This window comes from Eleutherodactylus coqui, chromosome 9, assembly GCF_035609145.1.
Source record: "Eleutherodactylus coqui strain aEleCoq1 chromosome 9, aEleCoq1.hap1, whole genome shotgun sequence".
Classification (NCBI taxonomy): Eukaryota; Metazoa; Chordata; class Amphibia; order Anura; family Eleutherodactylidae; genus Eleutherodactylus; species Eleutherodactylus coqui.
In genome coordinates, this window is record NC_089845.1 from 16658804 (window position 1) to 16676747 (window position 17944).

General features: G+C 45.0%; 1 protein-coding gene across 2 annotated transcripts in view; it reads left to right on the forward strand.

Annotated features, from left to right (window-relative positions):
* PHLPP1 (PH domain and leucine rich repeat protein phosphatase 1) overlaps nt 1–17944 on the forward strand; it is a 98683-nt gene that overhangs the window by 66349 nt on the left and 14390 nt on the right. For both annotated transcript variants that reach the window (XM_066579159.1, XM_066579160.1), the window contains exons 9-13: nt 1972–2067; nt 5639–5794; nt 8686–8886; nt 13155–13317; nt 17297–17427. In XM_066579159.1, coding sequence (XP_066435256.1) covers nt 1972–2067; nt 5639–5794; nt 8686–8886; nt 13155–13317; nt 17297–17427 — 747 coding nt within the window. The remainder of the gene's footprint in view (nt 1–1971; nt 2068–5638; nt 5795–8685; nt 8887–13154; nt 13318–17296; nt 17428–17944) is intronic.

Below are 17944 nucleotides of genomic sequence, written 5' to 3' on the forward strand. Positions count from 1 at the left end.
AAGGAAGCAGCTGCAGAGGTAGAGAGCTTCCTACAGACACTGCTACAGTTTGTAATAAGTGGTTTTTGGTGATGGAATTATATCTCAGTACTGCTGTATAATCTCTTCCATGATGCTGCGGTGTTGTGTATGGGAGACATAGCAGCTAGTCTGCACCCGCTGGCTGGTAATTAGATCTAGAGCCTGCAGAGGTTAAAACTGTCCTTTCCTATATAAATGATATAATGGGTGGATAAAGTGGTGTTCCTAATGTCACACACCACAGCTTATTAAGAAAGGTCACCCTGAAACAGGTACACTTTAAATGAGACTCCTGTTCATTCCTAATGCCTACATAGCTCTGATAATGGCTGTGGAAACTGATGAACCTGTGCGGTGGTATGACTTGGCTAGTCACACCGGATATAGAAAGGGATTTACGTGTCATTTAACAGTGAAAAAAGCGGTTTTGCTGGGCGTAGAACGCGATGTCTCACCGGCAGCAGAACTCCAATGCTCTATACAAGATTAACATCAGGAAAAAACTGTGTTCTCTACTTTATTTATTCCGGGGAACTTGATTAACTTACAGTAATCTTTAGCTTTAAGCAAAAACGAGATGTGTGTAAAGGCCAAGAGCCACTTAACAAACTGTTCTAGTTGTCTGGGAGGGTTTGTGGAGTTTTACAACACTTCAGTTACTAGCTCTGTAATATGCTATAATGTAATGTCCTCTCCTTCTAAGCGAGCGCGGTTAGTGTGCGGTTAGTGTGCGGTTAGTGCGCGGTTAGTGTGCGGTTAGTGCTACTTTGTTTTCTAGACACAGTGAGGGATTTATGAAGGAGTGTTAAAAAAAAGAAAAAAAAAATTTACGTTGGAAATCATTGATTTTACATCAGAAAAGTTGGTGTTGCTTGTTGGGAGGGGTTCAGCTGCCCCAGATTTAAGTATCATTGATGCCAGAACCAGGTGTAAATTATAGCTGGAACCTTCTGCAGCTCCTCGCTGGTATAGATTTCTCAGTAGGGACTTTCAACACCGGCTGATTTTGTTGGGGTGAAAACCTAACCAGCCAGATACTTTTACTGCAGGGTAATATTATGTGATGGCTGTTCATCTGGATAACCATTATATCAGCAGCTCTCAGGCCGCCCCGGGGGGTTGGCTGGCATCCCGTAGGCCGTTTTCTGTTTCCTTTTTTGCTTTCCAAAAAAATGAAATTTTGCTGGAGTTTCCTTAATTTGTTGCGTTTTTTCCTTTTTGGGCATCCCTGTCCTATAGAGCACTCTATGGCAAAGACACCATTCCTTCAATATTACTGTGAGTTGCTGGGAAAAAAGCCTCCAAAATGGCACAAAGAGCGTTTTGTAGAAGCTTCATATTTGGTGGTGTTTTTCATAAAAATGCTGTGTGAAGCCTCCTTAAAGGGGTTTTCCATGGAGAATGCTATTGACCTACCCCGAGGATAGATCATCACTCAATGATTGGCTGGAGTCTGTCGGTTGGGTCCCTCACCGATCAGCTGACTACGCGCTTACTAACAGCACCACTATTGCACAGGGGTCTGAGCGGAAGACTGCTCCATCCTCTGAAGTGGCCGGCGCTTGTAACTGCAGGCACCGCTCGTGCTGATTTCAATGAAAGCCACATTTGCTGTTACAGGCACCGGCCACTACACAGAGGTGGGAGCAGAGACTTTTAGCTGCTTCCACTCTGACCCCTGTGTAATTGTGGCACAATCAGCTGATCGGTCAGGGTCCCGAGCGACGGACCCCAGCTGATCCACTATAGGAGGGTACATCACCAATTCTCCCTGGAAAACCCCCTTAAGTGAATCTTTGTTTGAAAATTTACTGAGCGAACAAAACTTTTAGTTTTAGGTTTTTAGGAGCCCCTTTTTTGCTAGTTGAGTGCATATATTTGTCCGTCTACCTGTAAGGTTATTCGCAGTGTTTTTTTACTGTTCCCAATTTGCCGTCATGTTTTCTACAGGAATTGCCTGGATTGCTTGCCTGATTGGGTTTGTGAGAGCAAGAACCTTGAGGTCCTGGATGTGGGTCACAACCACCTGACTGAACTTCCTGCCCGGTGAGCCTTCCTAGATAATAAGTCTTTGTTCTCACTGTTTTCCAGGCTTGGACTTACAACTATAGGGTTGCGCTGTAAGGGGAGTTCACCTGCCGCAAGCACCCGTCTTTTTTGGGAAAATTGCTGCCTTTGGTCCTGTTTTTGGTCATGTGCTGTCTGGCATTCTGTTATATGGCACATTTAAGTTTCATCAAGCTGTTTATGAACCTCAGGTTTTGCAAGGGCACGTTGCTATATTTAAGATGGAAAGAACCTTCCTAGGGATGAATGACATGGGCGGATTTAAATTGCGGAATCTGGAGCGGGCGACCACCTCTGGATTCCGCAGCAAGTACCGCCCATAGCATGCAATGCAAAAATGATTCCTCATGCACATGAGCGAAACCAATTGCCGATAAAAATGGCAGCATGCCCCATTTTCCTGCGATTTCCGCACGGTCTGCTTCGGTGATTAAACAGTGTGTATGCTGGGACACCGCCTACTGGTAACGCCAAGCTGTCACTTTGCTTATTTCTAGGAGGAATAGCACCTTAACGGCGGACGTGTCGGGAGAGGTAACAAGCCCTCTCCAGCTTAATTCCAGATAGGATTCAGAAGTTGTTGCGCTCCCCCCCCCCCCCCCCCCCCAGGCAGTCTTAACAATTGCCCCTTAAATACCCAAATATTATCCGTTTTTAGTAAGCAATAATTTAATTACTGTTCTCGTATATAAAATAATCTAATATTATTGCTTACCTTATAGTTTAAAGAAAAACAATGCATGTACACTACCGTTCAAAAGTTTGGGGTCACATTGAAATGTCCTTATTTTTGAAGGAAAAGCACTGTACTTTTCAATGAAGATAACTTTAAACTAGTCCTAACTTTAAACAAATGCACTCTATACATTGCTAATGTGGTAAATGACTATTCTAGCTGCAAATGCCTGGTTTTTTGTGCAATATCTACAAAGGTGAATAGAGGCCCATTTCCAGCAACTATCACTCCAGTGTTCTAATGGTACAATGTGTTTGCTCATTGGCTCAGAAGGCTAATTGATGATTAGAAAACCCTTGTGCAATCATGTTCACACATCTGAAAACAGTCTAGCTCGTTACAGAAGCTACAAAACTGACCTTCCTGTGAGCAGATTGAGTTTCTGGAGCATCACATTTGTGGGGTCAATTAAACGCTCAAAATGGCCAGAAAAAGAGAACTTTCATCTGAAACTCGACAGTCTATTCTTGTTCTTAGAAATGAAGGCTATTCCATGCGAGAAATTGCTAAGAAATTGAAGATTTCCTACAACGGTGTGTACTACTCCCTTCAGAGGACAGCACAAACAGGCTCTAACCAGAGTAGAAAAAGAAGTGGGAGGCCGCGTTGCACAACTAAGCAAGAAGATAAGCACATTAGAGTCTCTAGTTTGAGAAACAGACGCCTCACAGGTACCCAACTGGCATCTTCATTAAATAGTACCCGCAAAACACCAGTGTCAACATCTACAGTGAAGAGGCGGCTGCGGGATTTTGGGCTTCAGGGCAGAGTGGCAAAGAAAAAGCCATATCTGAGACTGGCCAATAAAAGAAAAAGATTAAGATGGGCAAAAGAACACAGACATTGGACAGAGGAAGACTGGAAAAAAGTGCTGTGGACGGATGAATCCAAGTTTGAGGTGTTTGGATCACAAAGAAGAACGTTTGTGAGACGCAGAACAAATGCAAAGATGCTGGAAGAATGCCTGACGCCATCTGTTAAGCATGGTGGAGGTAATGTGATGGTCTGGGGTTGCTTTGGTGCTGGTAAGGTGGGAGATTTGTACAGGGTAAAAGGGATTCTGAATAAGGAAGGCTATCACTCCATTTTGCAACGCCATGCCATACCCAGTGGACAGCGCTTGATTGGAACCAATTTCATCCTACAACAGGACAATGACCCTAAACACACCTCCAAATTGTGCAAGAACTATTTACAGCAGAAGCAGGCAGCTGGTATTCTATCGGTAATGGAGTGGCCAGCGCAGTCACCAGATCTGAACCCCATTGAGCTGTTGTGGGAGCAGCTTGACCGTATGGTACGCCAGAAGTGCCCATCCAACCAATCCAACTTGTGGGAGATGCTTCTAGAAGCGTGGGGTGCAATTTCACAAGCTTACCTCAACAAATTAACAGCTAGAATGTCAAAGGTGTGCAATGCTGTAATTGCTGCAAAAGGAGGATTCTTTGACGAAAGCAAAGTTTGATGTAAAAACAATGTTATTTCAAATACAAATCATTATTTCTAACCTTGTCAATGTCTTGACTGTATTTTCTATTCATTTCACAACGCATGGTGGTGAATAAGTGTGACTTTTCATGGAAAACACAATTGTTTGGGTGACCCCAAACTTTTGAACGGTAGTGTAAGTCTGCCTTCACATCCACGTTGGAACTTCCGGTCGGAGATTCCATCGCAGATCCGGCACAAAATACCAGAAGAAACAGCGCAGTATGTAAAATGCCGGGCTGCTGAGCGGAAACCGAACTGGACCCGTTATAGTCAATGAGGTCCATTGGGCACTGTTCGACTCGGTTACAAAAGAGACCCCTTCGGCCAGGGATTCCCCTTTCCTGCTTCCTGAACGGAGCTGAAAAACAGAACCCCGATGCAGATGTGAGAACGGCCTACGTTGCCGCTTGTTGTCTATTGACTGCCACATTGCTGCAGATTTCACGGAGCGCTGAGCTCCTGGCAGACAATGACTGAACACATAAGAGGCCTCGGCTGTCATATTCTACCAGTAATAATCCTCTTAATCTTGATTGGATCAGTATTGGTGCTATAAACCTGCACTGCAATATGGGGGAGTTTAAACCCATTTCTGTAATCTGCTTGTACTGCCATAATTCCCTGGAAGGCTCGCTATAGGAGAGGCTTACTACATGTAAGTGATTGGAAAGTCCTGATGAGGATTTCTGCGGCCGGGTTGGTTTGCTTCATTTTACAACTTGCAATACGTTTATTCATATAGAAAATTGCAGCTGCCCAAGGGGGCTTCCTCCTGACTGCAGGCGTCTTACCTGTACACCAATGAGCCTGATACTGTGTAACAGTGGAAAGTCCTGTTGTGACAAGGCTGAACCCCTGCTGATCTTAACTTCCCTTTTCAAACTTGTGTGGCGCAGAGTGCTAAGGTAATAAAAATGCAGTTCTAAGCTCTCGCTCACGACCTGAAGGTTTTTAGCCACTGCTCTAAGACAGTTTCTGGGGCTGAACCTTCCACTCCGGCAGAACAATGATACGGGTATTGTTTCGCCTCAGCCGATTTTCCAGATCATCGGTTTTAGAATGACATTGGTTGGCTTTTTAAATTGCCGTTTGCATCATAGCTGGAAGCGGCTGTATTTTATCCTCTACGACCTGAAGGTTATATGCAATCCCCGCATGGTTCAGGTAGCCGGATCAAGGTTGACTCAGCCTTCCATCCTTCCGAGGTCGGTAGTACCCAGCTTGCTGGGGGGTAATAAATTACCTAAAAGCGCTGCTGACTAAGTTGGCACTGTACAAATAAGATTGATTTATTTATTTTTTTATTCTCTTTGTGTCCTGCAGGTTATTCGGCGCCAGAGGCCTGCGCAAGTTGCTTGCTGGGTACAATAGACTTAATCGTCTTCCTGAGTGTATTGAGCGTACCCAACTTGAGGTCCTCGATGTGCAGCACAACCAGCTCCTGGAGCTCCCTGCCAACCTACTGCTGAAGTCAGACAGGTACCAAACATGGAGGTCCAGCTAGTTTACATTAGTACAGATACCTGTATTTGACTCTATCTGGTAAACTTCCTGTATGTATAGACACGTTCCCTGGTATCCTTTTATATCCGTTGCCTTATTGCGTAGCCGTCTGGTGCTGCGTTCAGAAGGAGCAATGGTCCAGTGTTTACACCAAACAATATATCGTATGAATGAGCGAACGATGTCCGAGTTCGCCCGGCAGCCTGTTTATACCGGCAGATACATCGTTGCCTCATTCAAACGAGAACTCGTTCAGTCGGTCACATCCACTGTATAAGTGGTAAACGAGCCAACGATTATTTTTATGCTCGCTTAAAGTGACTGATTTATCATTCATCGATGGCTGCGTTCGCACTATGAATTGTTCTATTCATTCTGCATAGAAGGCCTTACATCGTATCATTGCTGCAGACATGAAGTTGATGACTAGAGAAGCGTGTGATCTACGCTGCTGTACTCGTCGGTATGCCTGCAGTCTGACTATACTGTATCAATGCCTCCATTCAGTCCGTAATTGTTATCATTACTATATATTATTAGGCAGACCGGGTTAGAACTCTCTGGCTTTTTCCACTGCACAAAGTAATGGGTCTGACTCATAGTATCGCCATTACCGCGGAGATAAAACTTTCTTTTAAAAGCAGTCTGCCATCCAGGAAATCCTTGTCAACCGTAGCATCTAAGAACAAGACGTCACATTTGTCTGAACGCAGCCAACGACTGAACAAGAAACGTTCGCTCCTCGCTCATCTATTGTATACCGGCCTAAAAATCATCGTTGCCTCGTCCGCTTCTCATTCCTTTTAAACGGCGCTCGTTCGGTCTTTCATAGTGTGAAAGACTGAGCGAGTCAACCATGAACCTACTCATCTTAGGGGAGATCCAACAAGCTAATGGTGACGTCTCCCACCCGTGCGGTGTTAACAGGGCCTTAGAAGAGAAATGCATTTTAAAAGGGTTTTCCAGCACTTGGATGGCTATCAAAACGGACGTACAGAATCTCACAGCTGCTGCGGCTATACATCTTTATGCCAACACGGGTGGTGTGCGCTCAGCACGACAACCCAGGGTGAACGCCATAGGGGGTATCCCTGCTAGCCAACCATGCAGTTTCATTCATTTTTAATAGAAATTGTTATCTCTAGACCTGATTCACAACCAGTGTAGCCATCAAAATTGCTTTCACATCCACTTTTCCTTAAGTCTTTGAGGAGCACTTCTGCCTTGATATTGTGTGATGCCGAGGATGTATCCTTCCGTATGTTGGTAACGCTAGGTGACAACCATATGGGAGTCTTCATGTAGAGCTTAAAGGAGGGGGAGTCAATCAGGAATGTGACCCCGGTGGGGAGCACCAAAGGACGGAGCCAACAAGCCACTGTGGCTTGGCCGGAGAATGTATTGTACAGGGCTGAGAGGCTCACTATGGCTCGGTCTTATGAAAGCTATTTTGATGGCTAGAAACGGATAAAACGACGCACAAATAAAATGGATAGTCAGAGCAGCGGTTGGCCGTGCCAATGGCTTTGGGAGACTCTATAGAGACTTTCTTTAAAGAGGCAGTTCCTGAATTAGCCGGAGCAAGGAGCCACTGTCCTTCTGGAATGGGATGTAATATGCATCACCGAAGGGGAAGACCAGCATTGGGCTCTAGGTTCACAATTAAGAGCGGATTTTGGTGGCTCACAGCTCTGGGGAATCGGCTAGTTGTCTGGGACCCTATCAAAAGTAGTTTCCAAACAATCTTGTTAAGACCTAGAAACTTGGATTTTAGTTTCCTTATTTTACTTTAAGAATAGCGTAGCCGCTGCACTATTCATGATATTTTGGGAGAAAAAAACTGCAATCTTGTTTTCTAGTCAGATAACGAACGTATCCCCTTGCTACTATCGCTCGGAGGCACAGTCTACCCCCGGTTACATCACTAGTGATGTATCCTTACCCCCAAGTTACAAGACCGGGTGTGAAACCATTTCATACAAAGTCATTTTCCTCAATAGTGCACAAAGCCCTTGGGAATTGGCAGCGTCCAGACCTTTACTTTGTGCTGCTGTTGTCTGCAAATTAGTTGTTTTTTGTTTTTTTTTACCAGGAATTAATTTATCTTTAGGTCCTATTATGCGTTCCATGTATTGGCTGTGGGGACGGCGGGTCTAATTTTTTTTTTTTCACGTAGCAACTAATTGGCACATAGTCACATTTTAAGCCTTCAGGACACTCTGTTCCTTTTACCCTGTTTAAGGCAATTAAATGTTCAGTGTTACTTTGTGGATTTGATAATTAGATGTTCCTGTGTGCAGGAGTTCAGGCTTTGGCATTGTGGGAACGGGTTGAGGTTATTCCTGTGCACACACCATTGAGGAACATGCAACCTGGCTTTTACCTAGCTCACCCGCTTTCGTGATAGCTGCAGTCACCCATAATTGCTTGGCATCAGTCCTCCCTCTTTGGAAAACTCCAGAACTTTCCTGTGCAAACTGGCCTGGATCTTCTTTCAGTGCACTCATTGACTTCGCTGCTCAGCGCCCCACGTGACCCATATTGTACACAGCAAGTTCCAACAGGTTGTTGAGAAGCCTTGCTGAAAAATAATTGCTTTACAACTTTAACTCGTGCTTGGCTGAATTACTTGCCCGGGACGTCGGGGCTTTTTTCATCCATGTGTTCTACTCTCTACAACAACCCGAAGGGTAACTGGGTCCATCGACTGTTTCTCAACACTTCTCAACAGACCTGAAGATGGCGGCCCAACTAGTCTTGGTCAAACTCCTTACCGCCTGTTATGATTTAGCCGTTGGATATTTGGCTTGCTCTTGGGTCAAAACTTTGTCCTTTTAACATTCAACTTTTTCATGTTTCTCGATTAGTTTACGATGCCTGAACGCTTCGGCCAACAATCTTGAAGTGCTTCCTGCTGCTTGTCTGTCTGAGGAATTGCAGAGCTCCTTGCAAGAGTTATATGTGACCAACAATAACCTTACTGACAAATGTGTGCCTCTGTTAACGGGACATCCCCACCTGAAAATCCTGCACATGGCCTTCAACCGTTTACAGACCTTTCCAGCAAGGTACGTCCCGCTAGCGACATGTGACCTTACATCTCAAGGTCAGTATTTGTAAATCTACGTGTCTCGCTGTTAGCCTGGGTTCCCACACAGCGGAATCCCGACGGAAGTCTCGTGGTTTGGCCGCAACAAAAAAACGCAAGATTTCCGCCGGATGAAGCGCTGCTTCAAAACCCGCGGCACTTGGCTGCGGGTTTTGAAGCAGCCCAGCCGCTCGCTCTTCCGATGCGGCCGGCGCTCCCATAGAGGAGAGCGCGGCCACAGCGGAGGAAGAAAAAATGAGCATGCTGCGGCCGGCTAATCTGCGCCGCAGTGCCGGCTTTGCCGTCCCATGTGGACGAGATTTCTCAGAAATCTCGTCCACATGGCTGGCTAATCCCAGGATTAGCGGTCGCAGGCGGATTTGCCGCGGCGAAATTCCGGACGAAATTTCCGCGGCAAATCGGCTCCGTGTGAACCCGGCCTTAATATCCTTTATGATAACCATTACCTATATAATGCTCTGGACTGCCATAGGATCATTTCAGTGGACTTAACCCTGTAGTGAGAAGCCAGCTTTGTGCCTTAAGAACCAAGCTTTTTTTTTTTTTTTATTTTTTTTTTTTTTATATCGTTACATTGTACGATCCGTACCTCATTGACATAGCCAAGTGACGGCTTGTTGTGTTTTGGGATGAGTTACATATTTTAATGCCTCCCCTCTGGGGTACATATATTGTGTCTTGTAGAACTTTTAATTGAATTTTATTTTATTTTATTTTTTTAGGGGGGTGTTTAGGAATTCTGCCATTTGTTTTTGGGTTCTTTTGCAATGTTCACCATTCGGTAAAAATAGCATTTTATCTGCATTAGCATGATTACTGGGATATCGAGTTTATGTAGATTTTTTTTTTCTTTAACCCCTTCCCTACACATGACGTCATGATGATGATAAGCGATCTCGCGCTATCCGGTAGCGGGAGGCTGCTGTCACTGATAGCCGGCCTCCCGCTGCAACACCGGGGGTCTAACGAGATGCGCCCCCTGCTGTTAACCCCTTCCCTGCTGCCATCTATGTAGATCGCGGCACAGGAAGGGTTCACAGAGGGAGCGCTCCCTCTGCGATGTTATCGGCCTCTCGCAATACAATCGCGGAGAGCTGACTGGTTGCCAGGGCAACAGGACGCCAGATATCGGTGTCCTGTATTGTCATTGCCTATGATCGCTGTAATAAGCGCTAAGGCATTGCAGGAGAGAAGTCCTGCAGTGCCTTATCATAGCGATCAGAGCTGGTATGGTGTAAGTCCCCCACAGGTACACAAATGGTGTAGTAAAAAAAAAAAGATACAAAAAAAAAAAAAGTTTAAAAAAAAACTTTGGGGGGCTTCTTCTCATATTGGCAAAAAAAATAAAACTCACACATTTGGTATCGTCATGTCTGTAACGGCACGTACAATAAGTTGAACACACTTTTTATCCTGCGCAGCAAAAAGCGTAAAAAAAGCTAAACTAAGGCAAAATGCAAATTTTTAGCATTTTGCCTCGTAAAAAACGCAATAAAAGTGATCAAAAAAAAGCTGTATGTACCCCAAAATGGTACCAATAAAAACTACAGCTTGTCTCCCAAAGAATAAGCCCTCCCAGAGCTCCGTCCATGGAAAAAATAAAAGTTATAGGACTTTGAATGCAGCGATTTAGAAAAAAAAAGATTTGTGTTATTTATGGTGCATAATTAATGGTTTAAAAAAATCCATGGCAGAATTGATGCGTTTTCTCTCCCTGCGATCATAAAAAATATAAGTTTTACTATATAGTAAATAATATATAGTAATATGTACCCAAAAACGGCACAGATAAAAACTACAGTTCGCCACGCAAAAAACAAGCCCTTATACGGCCGCGGCGACGGAAAACTAAAAAAGGTTGTGGCTTTAGAAAAATGGAGATTAAAATCCGTCAAGAATAGTTGCGTTCTTAAACCCAAAATAGGCCCTGTCCTTAAGGGGTTAAACAGGTTTTTGTTATGTTACAGAATCAATTAATACATTTATCGTCGACCCAGGACATTGAGGCAACTGAGCGCTGAGGCCTTTTTTTTTTTTTATTGGTGGCATTTTGAGGTACTTGTGGGTTTTGGGTTGCTTTTTATTGCTGTTTTTGGGAGGCGAACAAAAGAATAATAGCAATTCTGGAATTACTTTCATTTTTTATTTTTACGGGGTTTACCATGTGACATGAATTAAAATATCTTCACAGTTTGGGTCGTTACAAATGAGGTAATACCAATTATGTGTTGCTTTTTTTAAAAAAAAAATTTTATTTGACTTATAAAGGTTTTTTTGTGGAGAAAAATCCAGTTTTTTTTTTCCTTATGATTTTATTGAACTTTTTTTGACACTTTTTTTTGTTGTCTGTTTTAAGATGGTAACTGATCGCTAGGACAGTGCACTGCATTACTTTTGTAGTGCATTCTACTAAGCCTATGACAGCAGCATATATGTATATTAGGCCACACCTCCCACAGTAACATGGTAAACTTGGAGGTCTTTGTCAGGCTTCCAGCTGCCATAGGAGCCCATTGGTACCTTGTGATCACACACAAGAGTGCCAATAAGCGATAGAGCGCCCCCCCCCCCCCCGTCATCTGCTTATATGCGGCAGTTGCTGTTAATTATGGCATGTAAGGGGTTAAACCGCCAGGATCTGAGGATTCTCTGTTCCTGGCCTTTAGAGCAGGAGCCGGGCTGTCTGTTGTCGCCACCTTAAAAAAAATCTGTGCAGGTTTAAAGCGACATTAGTGAAGTCAGTAAAAAGGCCTATGAGCTGTCACTAAGGGGTTAAAGGGGTTGTCCCGCGAAACAAAGTGGGGTTATACACTTCTGTATGGCCATATTAATGCACTTTGTAATGTACATTGTGCATTAATTATGAGCCATACAGAAGTTATCAGAAATTTTTCACTTACCTGTTCCGTTGCTAGCGTCCTCCTCTCCATGGTTGCCGTCTAATTTTCAGCGTCTAATCGCCAAATTAGACGCGCTTGCGCAGTCCGGGTCGTCTTCTTTTCTCAATGGGGCTCCGTGTAGCTCCGCCCCGTCACGTGCCGATTCCAGCCAATCAGGAGGCTGGAATCGGCAATGGACCTTACAGAAACCCTGCGGTCCACCGAGGGAGAAGATCCCGGCGGCCATCTTCAGCAGGTAAGTAAGAAGTCACCGGAGCGCGGGGATTCGGGTAAGCGCTCTCCGGTGTTCTTGTTTAACCCCTGCATCGGGGTTGTCTCGCGCCGAACGGGGGGGCTGTTGAAAAAAAAAAAAAAACATTTCGGCGCGAGACAACCCCTTTAAGGTTTATTATATTGCCCCTCTAACAGCTGCAATATTTGATCGACTTTAAGGGGAACCTGTAAGCACCATAAAGTGGGATATGGGGCCTATTGTTTAGGTGACATGGAGTCGGGTGCGCGGTCCCTCGTACTCGCCGGATGCCCCGTTCTTGCGCTGTCCCCCTCTGCACCCCAGCTTGGCTTTTTCCAGAAGGCTGTGTGTTGGCAGCGCCCATAGAGATGAATTGGAGCGAGCTCCCCAGACTCCGTCACCCAAACTATAAGGGCCATAACTTCATCATGCTTCCGGTAGCGGATAGGTTCCCTGTACTTGTGCTGTATGCAGTCACTGATTCATAACTCCTTTTAAAGGGGTAGTCCAGACAGCAGCTGCCGGGATAGACCAGGGTCGGGGCGGAAGCCATTGCTCAGACCTCTGTATAGTGTCCGGTGCTCAGAATTGCAAGCGCCGCTCCCATTCAAATCAGCGGGACCCCGCCTGCAATTGCAAACTGCCATTGATTTCACCGGGGGCCACTACACAGGGGTTAGAGCAGCGCCCTCGGTGTATGGCTGGGCTCACACAGGATTACCGCATATCACGTGTATGATAAGCGGTAACTCGCAGGCAATCAATTTACTTTGCGCAGTTCCGATCCCATTAGCATATAGGAACTCCGAAATATGCAAGCATGAAACAAAACGCAGCATGCTGTATTTTGCTGCGTATATACATGTGGTAGAGCCCAATGTTCTCTCTAGGCATATATACGTGCCGTCGTGATAGTGAGGGGAAATATAGAACTGGTGTACAGGCGTGTGATACGCGGTCATGCGCAGAACAATTTCACCGGTATCTGGAAGTGCGCCGGGTCACCACGTAAAACGCAGGATTTGATGTATGAACAGAAAACGCACACTTTGCCCTCACTTCTGTGGCGGTCATGGATTTCCTATTGTTTTACAGTAAAATGGCCAAACTGGAGGAGCTGGAAGAGATAGACATCAGTGGGAACAAGCTGAAAGCCATCCCCACCACCATCATGAACTGCCGACGTATGCACACTGTCATCGCCCACTCCAACTGCTTGGAAGTCTTCCCTGAAGTTATGCAACTCTCCGAGATCAAGGTCAGTGATGTTTGGCAATGCGTGATCACAACTTGCTGACCTCGCTCTTTGTAGGCGCACTGCTTACAGCATTCATACAGCACTTCTTACTAGTGCATGGGATCTAATCCGATATCCGGGCCGTATGAGACGCTGTCGGGCCCGCTTCACACGGGTGGATCCCAATTGTAGATTCATTGGAATGCGTGCAGAGGATCCGCATCAAAACGCGGGCATTGTACAGCTTATAAAATCAAGTTTTTGTTTTTTTTCTGCTCACATCGGGGAATACAAATTGCGTATTTTGCAAGTAGAGGAAAAATCGCGTCATGCTCTAGTTTGCCACGGATTCTATGGGGACGGCCTCCATTATAATCAATTAACTTTGCATATGGGCTGCAGGTACCAGCGTCATTGATTAGTGACGGCTCGGTCAAAAAAACTCCTGTACTGCGCATGACCAACTGCGAACCACTGCGATCATACGCAATACAGAACATTCAGGTATGCAGGGTCACCAGCCGGCCTCCCACATACGGAGAGATTTGTTTTCTGTATTTTTGGTCGGTCTTCAGTCTGAAGGACCCTTTTTCGAATATTTTTAGAGTTTCTTGAACATAGAGCCCCTCAATTAGATTTCATGATGAATCCAGTATGCACATGGGGGATGGTAGCATTGACTTGCAGGAAGTGCTACCTTCTAATAGGTGGCGCCCTAGAGGCATTGTATTTTCTCTCATTTGCATACTAAATTTCCCAGGGGAGCTGCTGGGGTTTGTAAGTCTCCTCGCGCCTACTGGGTCCGCTCCTCAAGGTGAATACCGACATAGAGGTTCTTTGCTATATTCACATTTTAAGAGGTTTTTCGCCAAGAACTTCCTAAAGTAGGAACATTGCACCTGCTGACTGTCTCCAGGACACGTGTTTCAAGCATCTGTTTCAAGTAACCACATCCGCAGCTTCCTCTATCCGCGGCATCGCGGATGCCGTCATTTGGGACCTCTCGCCCAATTGTTTTACTGCATGCTTGTTTAAACAGGTGCCCGAAATGGGATCTTCCACCTGCTGAGCGGTTACTTCCCCAAAACCCTTTGCAGTTCCCTCGCAGACGTCTTAGATTGCAATATGTAGTCATCTGATGAATTCTCCAAGAATCGAGGCATCTGAGCTGAGCGCGCTGTGGACGCTCCGGTGTTACATTACCGCTCTTGGATGTCTCCTAGTAGCTTCTATTTCTGCAAAACTCTGCATTCAGGCCGCCGTATATAGCGGAGACCGCGGCGGCCTGCGCCTGACCAAGGTCAGTCATCAAAGCTGCTCTCCCCGTCTTTGCTTCCTCTCACATAATGTAAGCAACAGCTGCAGGCTACCAGCTCCTTGCCGTTAATATTTTGAAGCCGAGTGCTTTAATGTCCCCATCTGCTGCTTCTACTAAGAAGAAAAGTCACTTCTGTCAAGTCTCATTTTTTCGCCAACTGGAAAACCTGCAGGAGTCGTGTAAACGTGCGGCGGGAAATCCACGGCTTTACGTGAAAATTGTAATTGTCATCCTTGTGTTGCAAGGGTGGCGGCATTATGTACAAGGCGGGAATCGCATTACCTTTTACCCGCTTGGTTAAGAGTAGCGCAGTAGACCAATCAGATTGAGAAATGGTAGAGGGGGAGGGGGAAAACCTGTTGTGTTTTTTTTTGTTTTGGGACATTTCATCCAATTTTTTTTGGCCAAGCCATAGATTTCGCCTATTGCTTTCATCGTCCAGTAAAACATTTGACGTTTCGCCATTGATACTGTCTAAGAGGCGTGTGTTTTTCTGTCGAACATAGTGTCTATATGAAATCACACTCCGGACGTCTCCACCTCTTGACCTAATACTGTAGTAAAAAAGTTGTAATTTCAAATGTTTTTAGCTGATCACATGACTGTGACATCACAGGTCCTGTAGTGCAAGCGCTGAAGAGCCTGCGATGACGTCAGTTATACACAGATGGACAGACCTTTTAAATGAAGAAATGAGCGAAAACATAGAGGCCCAGCCGCGACAAAGTTCACTAACTGATGAGTCTGCACCACGTGGTGCGGAAGTAGAGGCAGGGAAGACCGTGGCGGAATCCCCTCCCCCTCAATGCCAGAGCATTGAGGTGAGAGTGGGTGGATTCTGCAGTGGAGTCGTCATACAAATTATACCACCTAAATGAAGAACAATATCTGGTGAAAAACAAGCTTAGAATTTGCAGAGTTATTCTATGTTAAATTGGCACGTGTCAGATTCTCAAATGTGCTCTGGTCATTAGGGGCAAACAGGCCTGGTCACTAGGGGTTAAAAGAAGTGGCTCAGAATCAATTTTACGGTTTCAATACGAAGTGGATTAAATCTAGGTTGGCCATAGCGGTATATAGGACAAATTGAGATTGAATGTAATGTCCGCCCGGACAAGTTTTTCCTTAGTCAAACTTGTGAAAGGACAAGAGATCTTGGACCAACTGCCCTCAAACTGGATTTTTCTTGGGAGGAGTAGTGTTGAAAACCAAAATTTGCTGCAAGAATTTAGCAAATAAAGCTGTACCTTGTGATATATGTTATTATTTTGGCCCTGCTCGCCGCCCGAACACTAGATGAAAAAATTTGATTTTGAATTTAGCTCTTATGTTTGTGGCTATTTCCACAAGCAACTAAATGGATTCAAAATCAGTAGATTTATATATCAATCAATTATATAGGCGTTCATCTCAGCATTGAGGATGGAGAAAGCTCCATACAAAGTTGAGCAGCTTTGCAAATACTTGGTATTCGTACGTATTATTCATTCATTTCTGGTGCTGCCCTTGGAAACTGACAGCAGTAATCTTCATGGGACATATAGGCGCACAGCAGACTATGGAACTGTTGTCTTTAGTTCCCACAATGCACTGTTTTCTAGTAACTTGAATTAAAATGCAATGCAACTCAATCTCCGTACAAAGTACAGCATTAGCAAAGCTCTAGATACACAATGGCCACTTTATTAGACATGTATGGAACCTAGATGTGTGAGCCCGGAGCGCAGCATAAACTACTCTACAGAAAACTTCCACAAGTGTGAATCCACATTATAATGAGAAAATCAAGGGATCTGAGAAACTTCGAACAAGACCTGGTCATCATGCTAGAGTAGCCGGGGCCAGTATGGCAAAAACTGCCAACCTTGTTCCTCACTCGCACAATTCTCAGTATATTCTCCACACTATCCAGTGAAAGGGGATTGTGTAGACAGTTTGTCCACAGAAGGGATCAGAGGAGGATGTCAAGAATCCTTCTGATGAACAGGTGGTGCTCCTGCTGACGTGTCCCAACCACAGGCCATTGTTAGCATGGATGATCAGTTTTAGTAGCTGTGTTATCTAAGAAAGACAAAGGTAAGATGCCAGTGAGCAACAAAGTGCAAAAACTGGATCACTGAGCAGTAAAAAAAAACCCTCACCTGATTGGCTGAGTCCAGATTAATGCTACACCGTACTGATGGGATCAGAATTTGGCAAAAGCAGCATAAAATAAGGAAGGCTTTCCGTCAAGTGTTTGTGGAGGTGGAGTAATGTTTTCTGGGTCCTGATACCTGCAGACGACTGCCACCATGAAATACTGTAATTTTGGAGGCCAGAGAAGACCCAACTTTTCTACTAGATGGGTGTCTCTAATAAAGTGGCCATCATTCAGTAGATTTTAGCTGTAAAAATGTTGTAAAATGTCACTGAAAAGCTGACTTGTCTTTGGTTGACCCATTAATTTGGGTCCTTGCACATCCTCATGTAACCAGAGGATTATTTTGCCAAATTACAGGGTGTATGACAAGAATCAGGCCACTTGCCCAGACTATCCGATGGTTTGATAGACGCTACAATTAGAGTTCGGGATGAAGGCGTTTCTGCTGTTGAACATCCAACTCCTAAATCACATGATTTCCCAAGGTCCTGCCGAGCGGTGCCGCTGTCATGTTTCACCATGGTTCTCTTCTCTTTCTGCAGTGCGTGGACTTGAGTTGCAATGAACTGACTGAAATTACTTTACCTGAGAACCTCCCTCCGAAATTGCAAGAACTGGACCTGACTGGCAACCCGCGGCTGCTGCTGGACCACAAGACCCTGGAGCTGCTCAAGTGAGTGGCCATAGTCTGGAGATTGTCCACCGGGGCACTTGTAATGTGCGGACGGAGCGCCCTGCGTTAGTCGGACTACTTCTGTACAACTGCCCAGATTGGCGCTATATCAGAATCCACATACTGTGCAGCCAGCTGCGTCACAGGCGTCTTAATCACTAGAAAGCAGATGGTTCAATTGTATTTGTCAGCTATGTGAAGATTTTATAGTGTCAACATGCCATAGATTGTCACCATTCAGAGTAGTCCCTGTCCCTAATTGGGCTCACAGTCCAGTTTCCCCAATATCAGACACACATTGGGACTAATTACATAAGAAGTTAGTGTATTTTTGGCGTGGGCAAGAACTGGGGGGGAGAGGGGGGAATCGCACAAACATGGGGACAACATGGATGTTGTGGGTTGGGACATGTGTTGGGGATGTACTGATTGATTTTTGGCCATATTGGTTCCCCAAATATGCTATATAATATACAGTATAGAAATCGTAAAATAGGTCTTGAAAATGAAATAATCC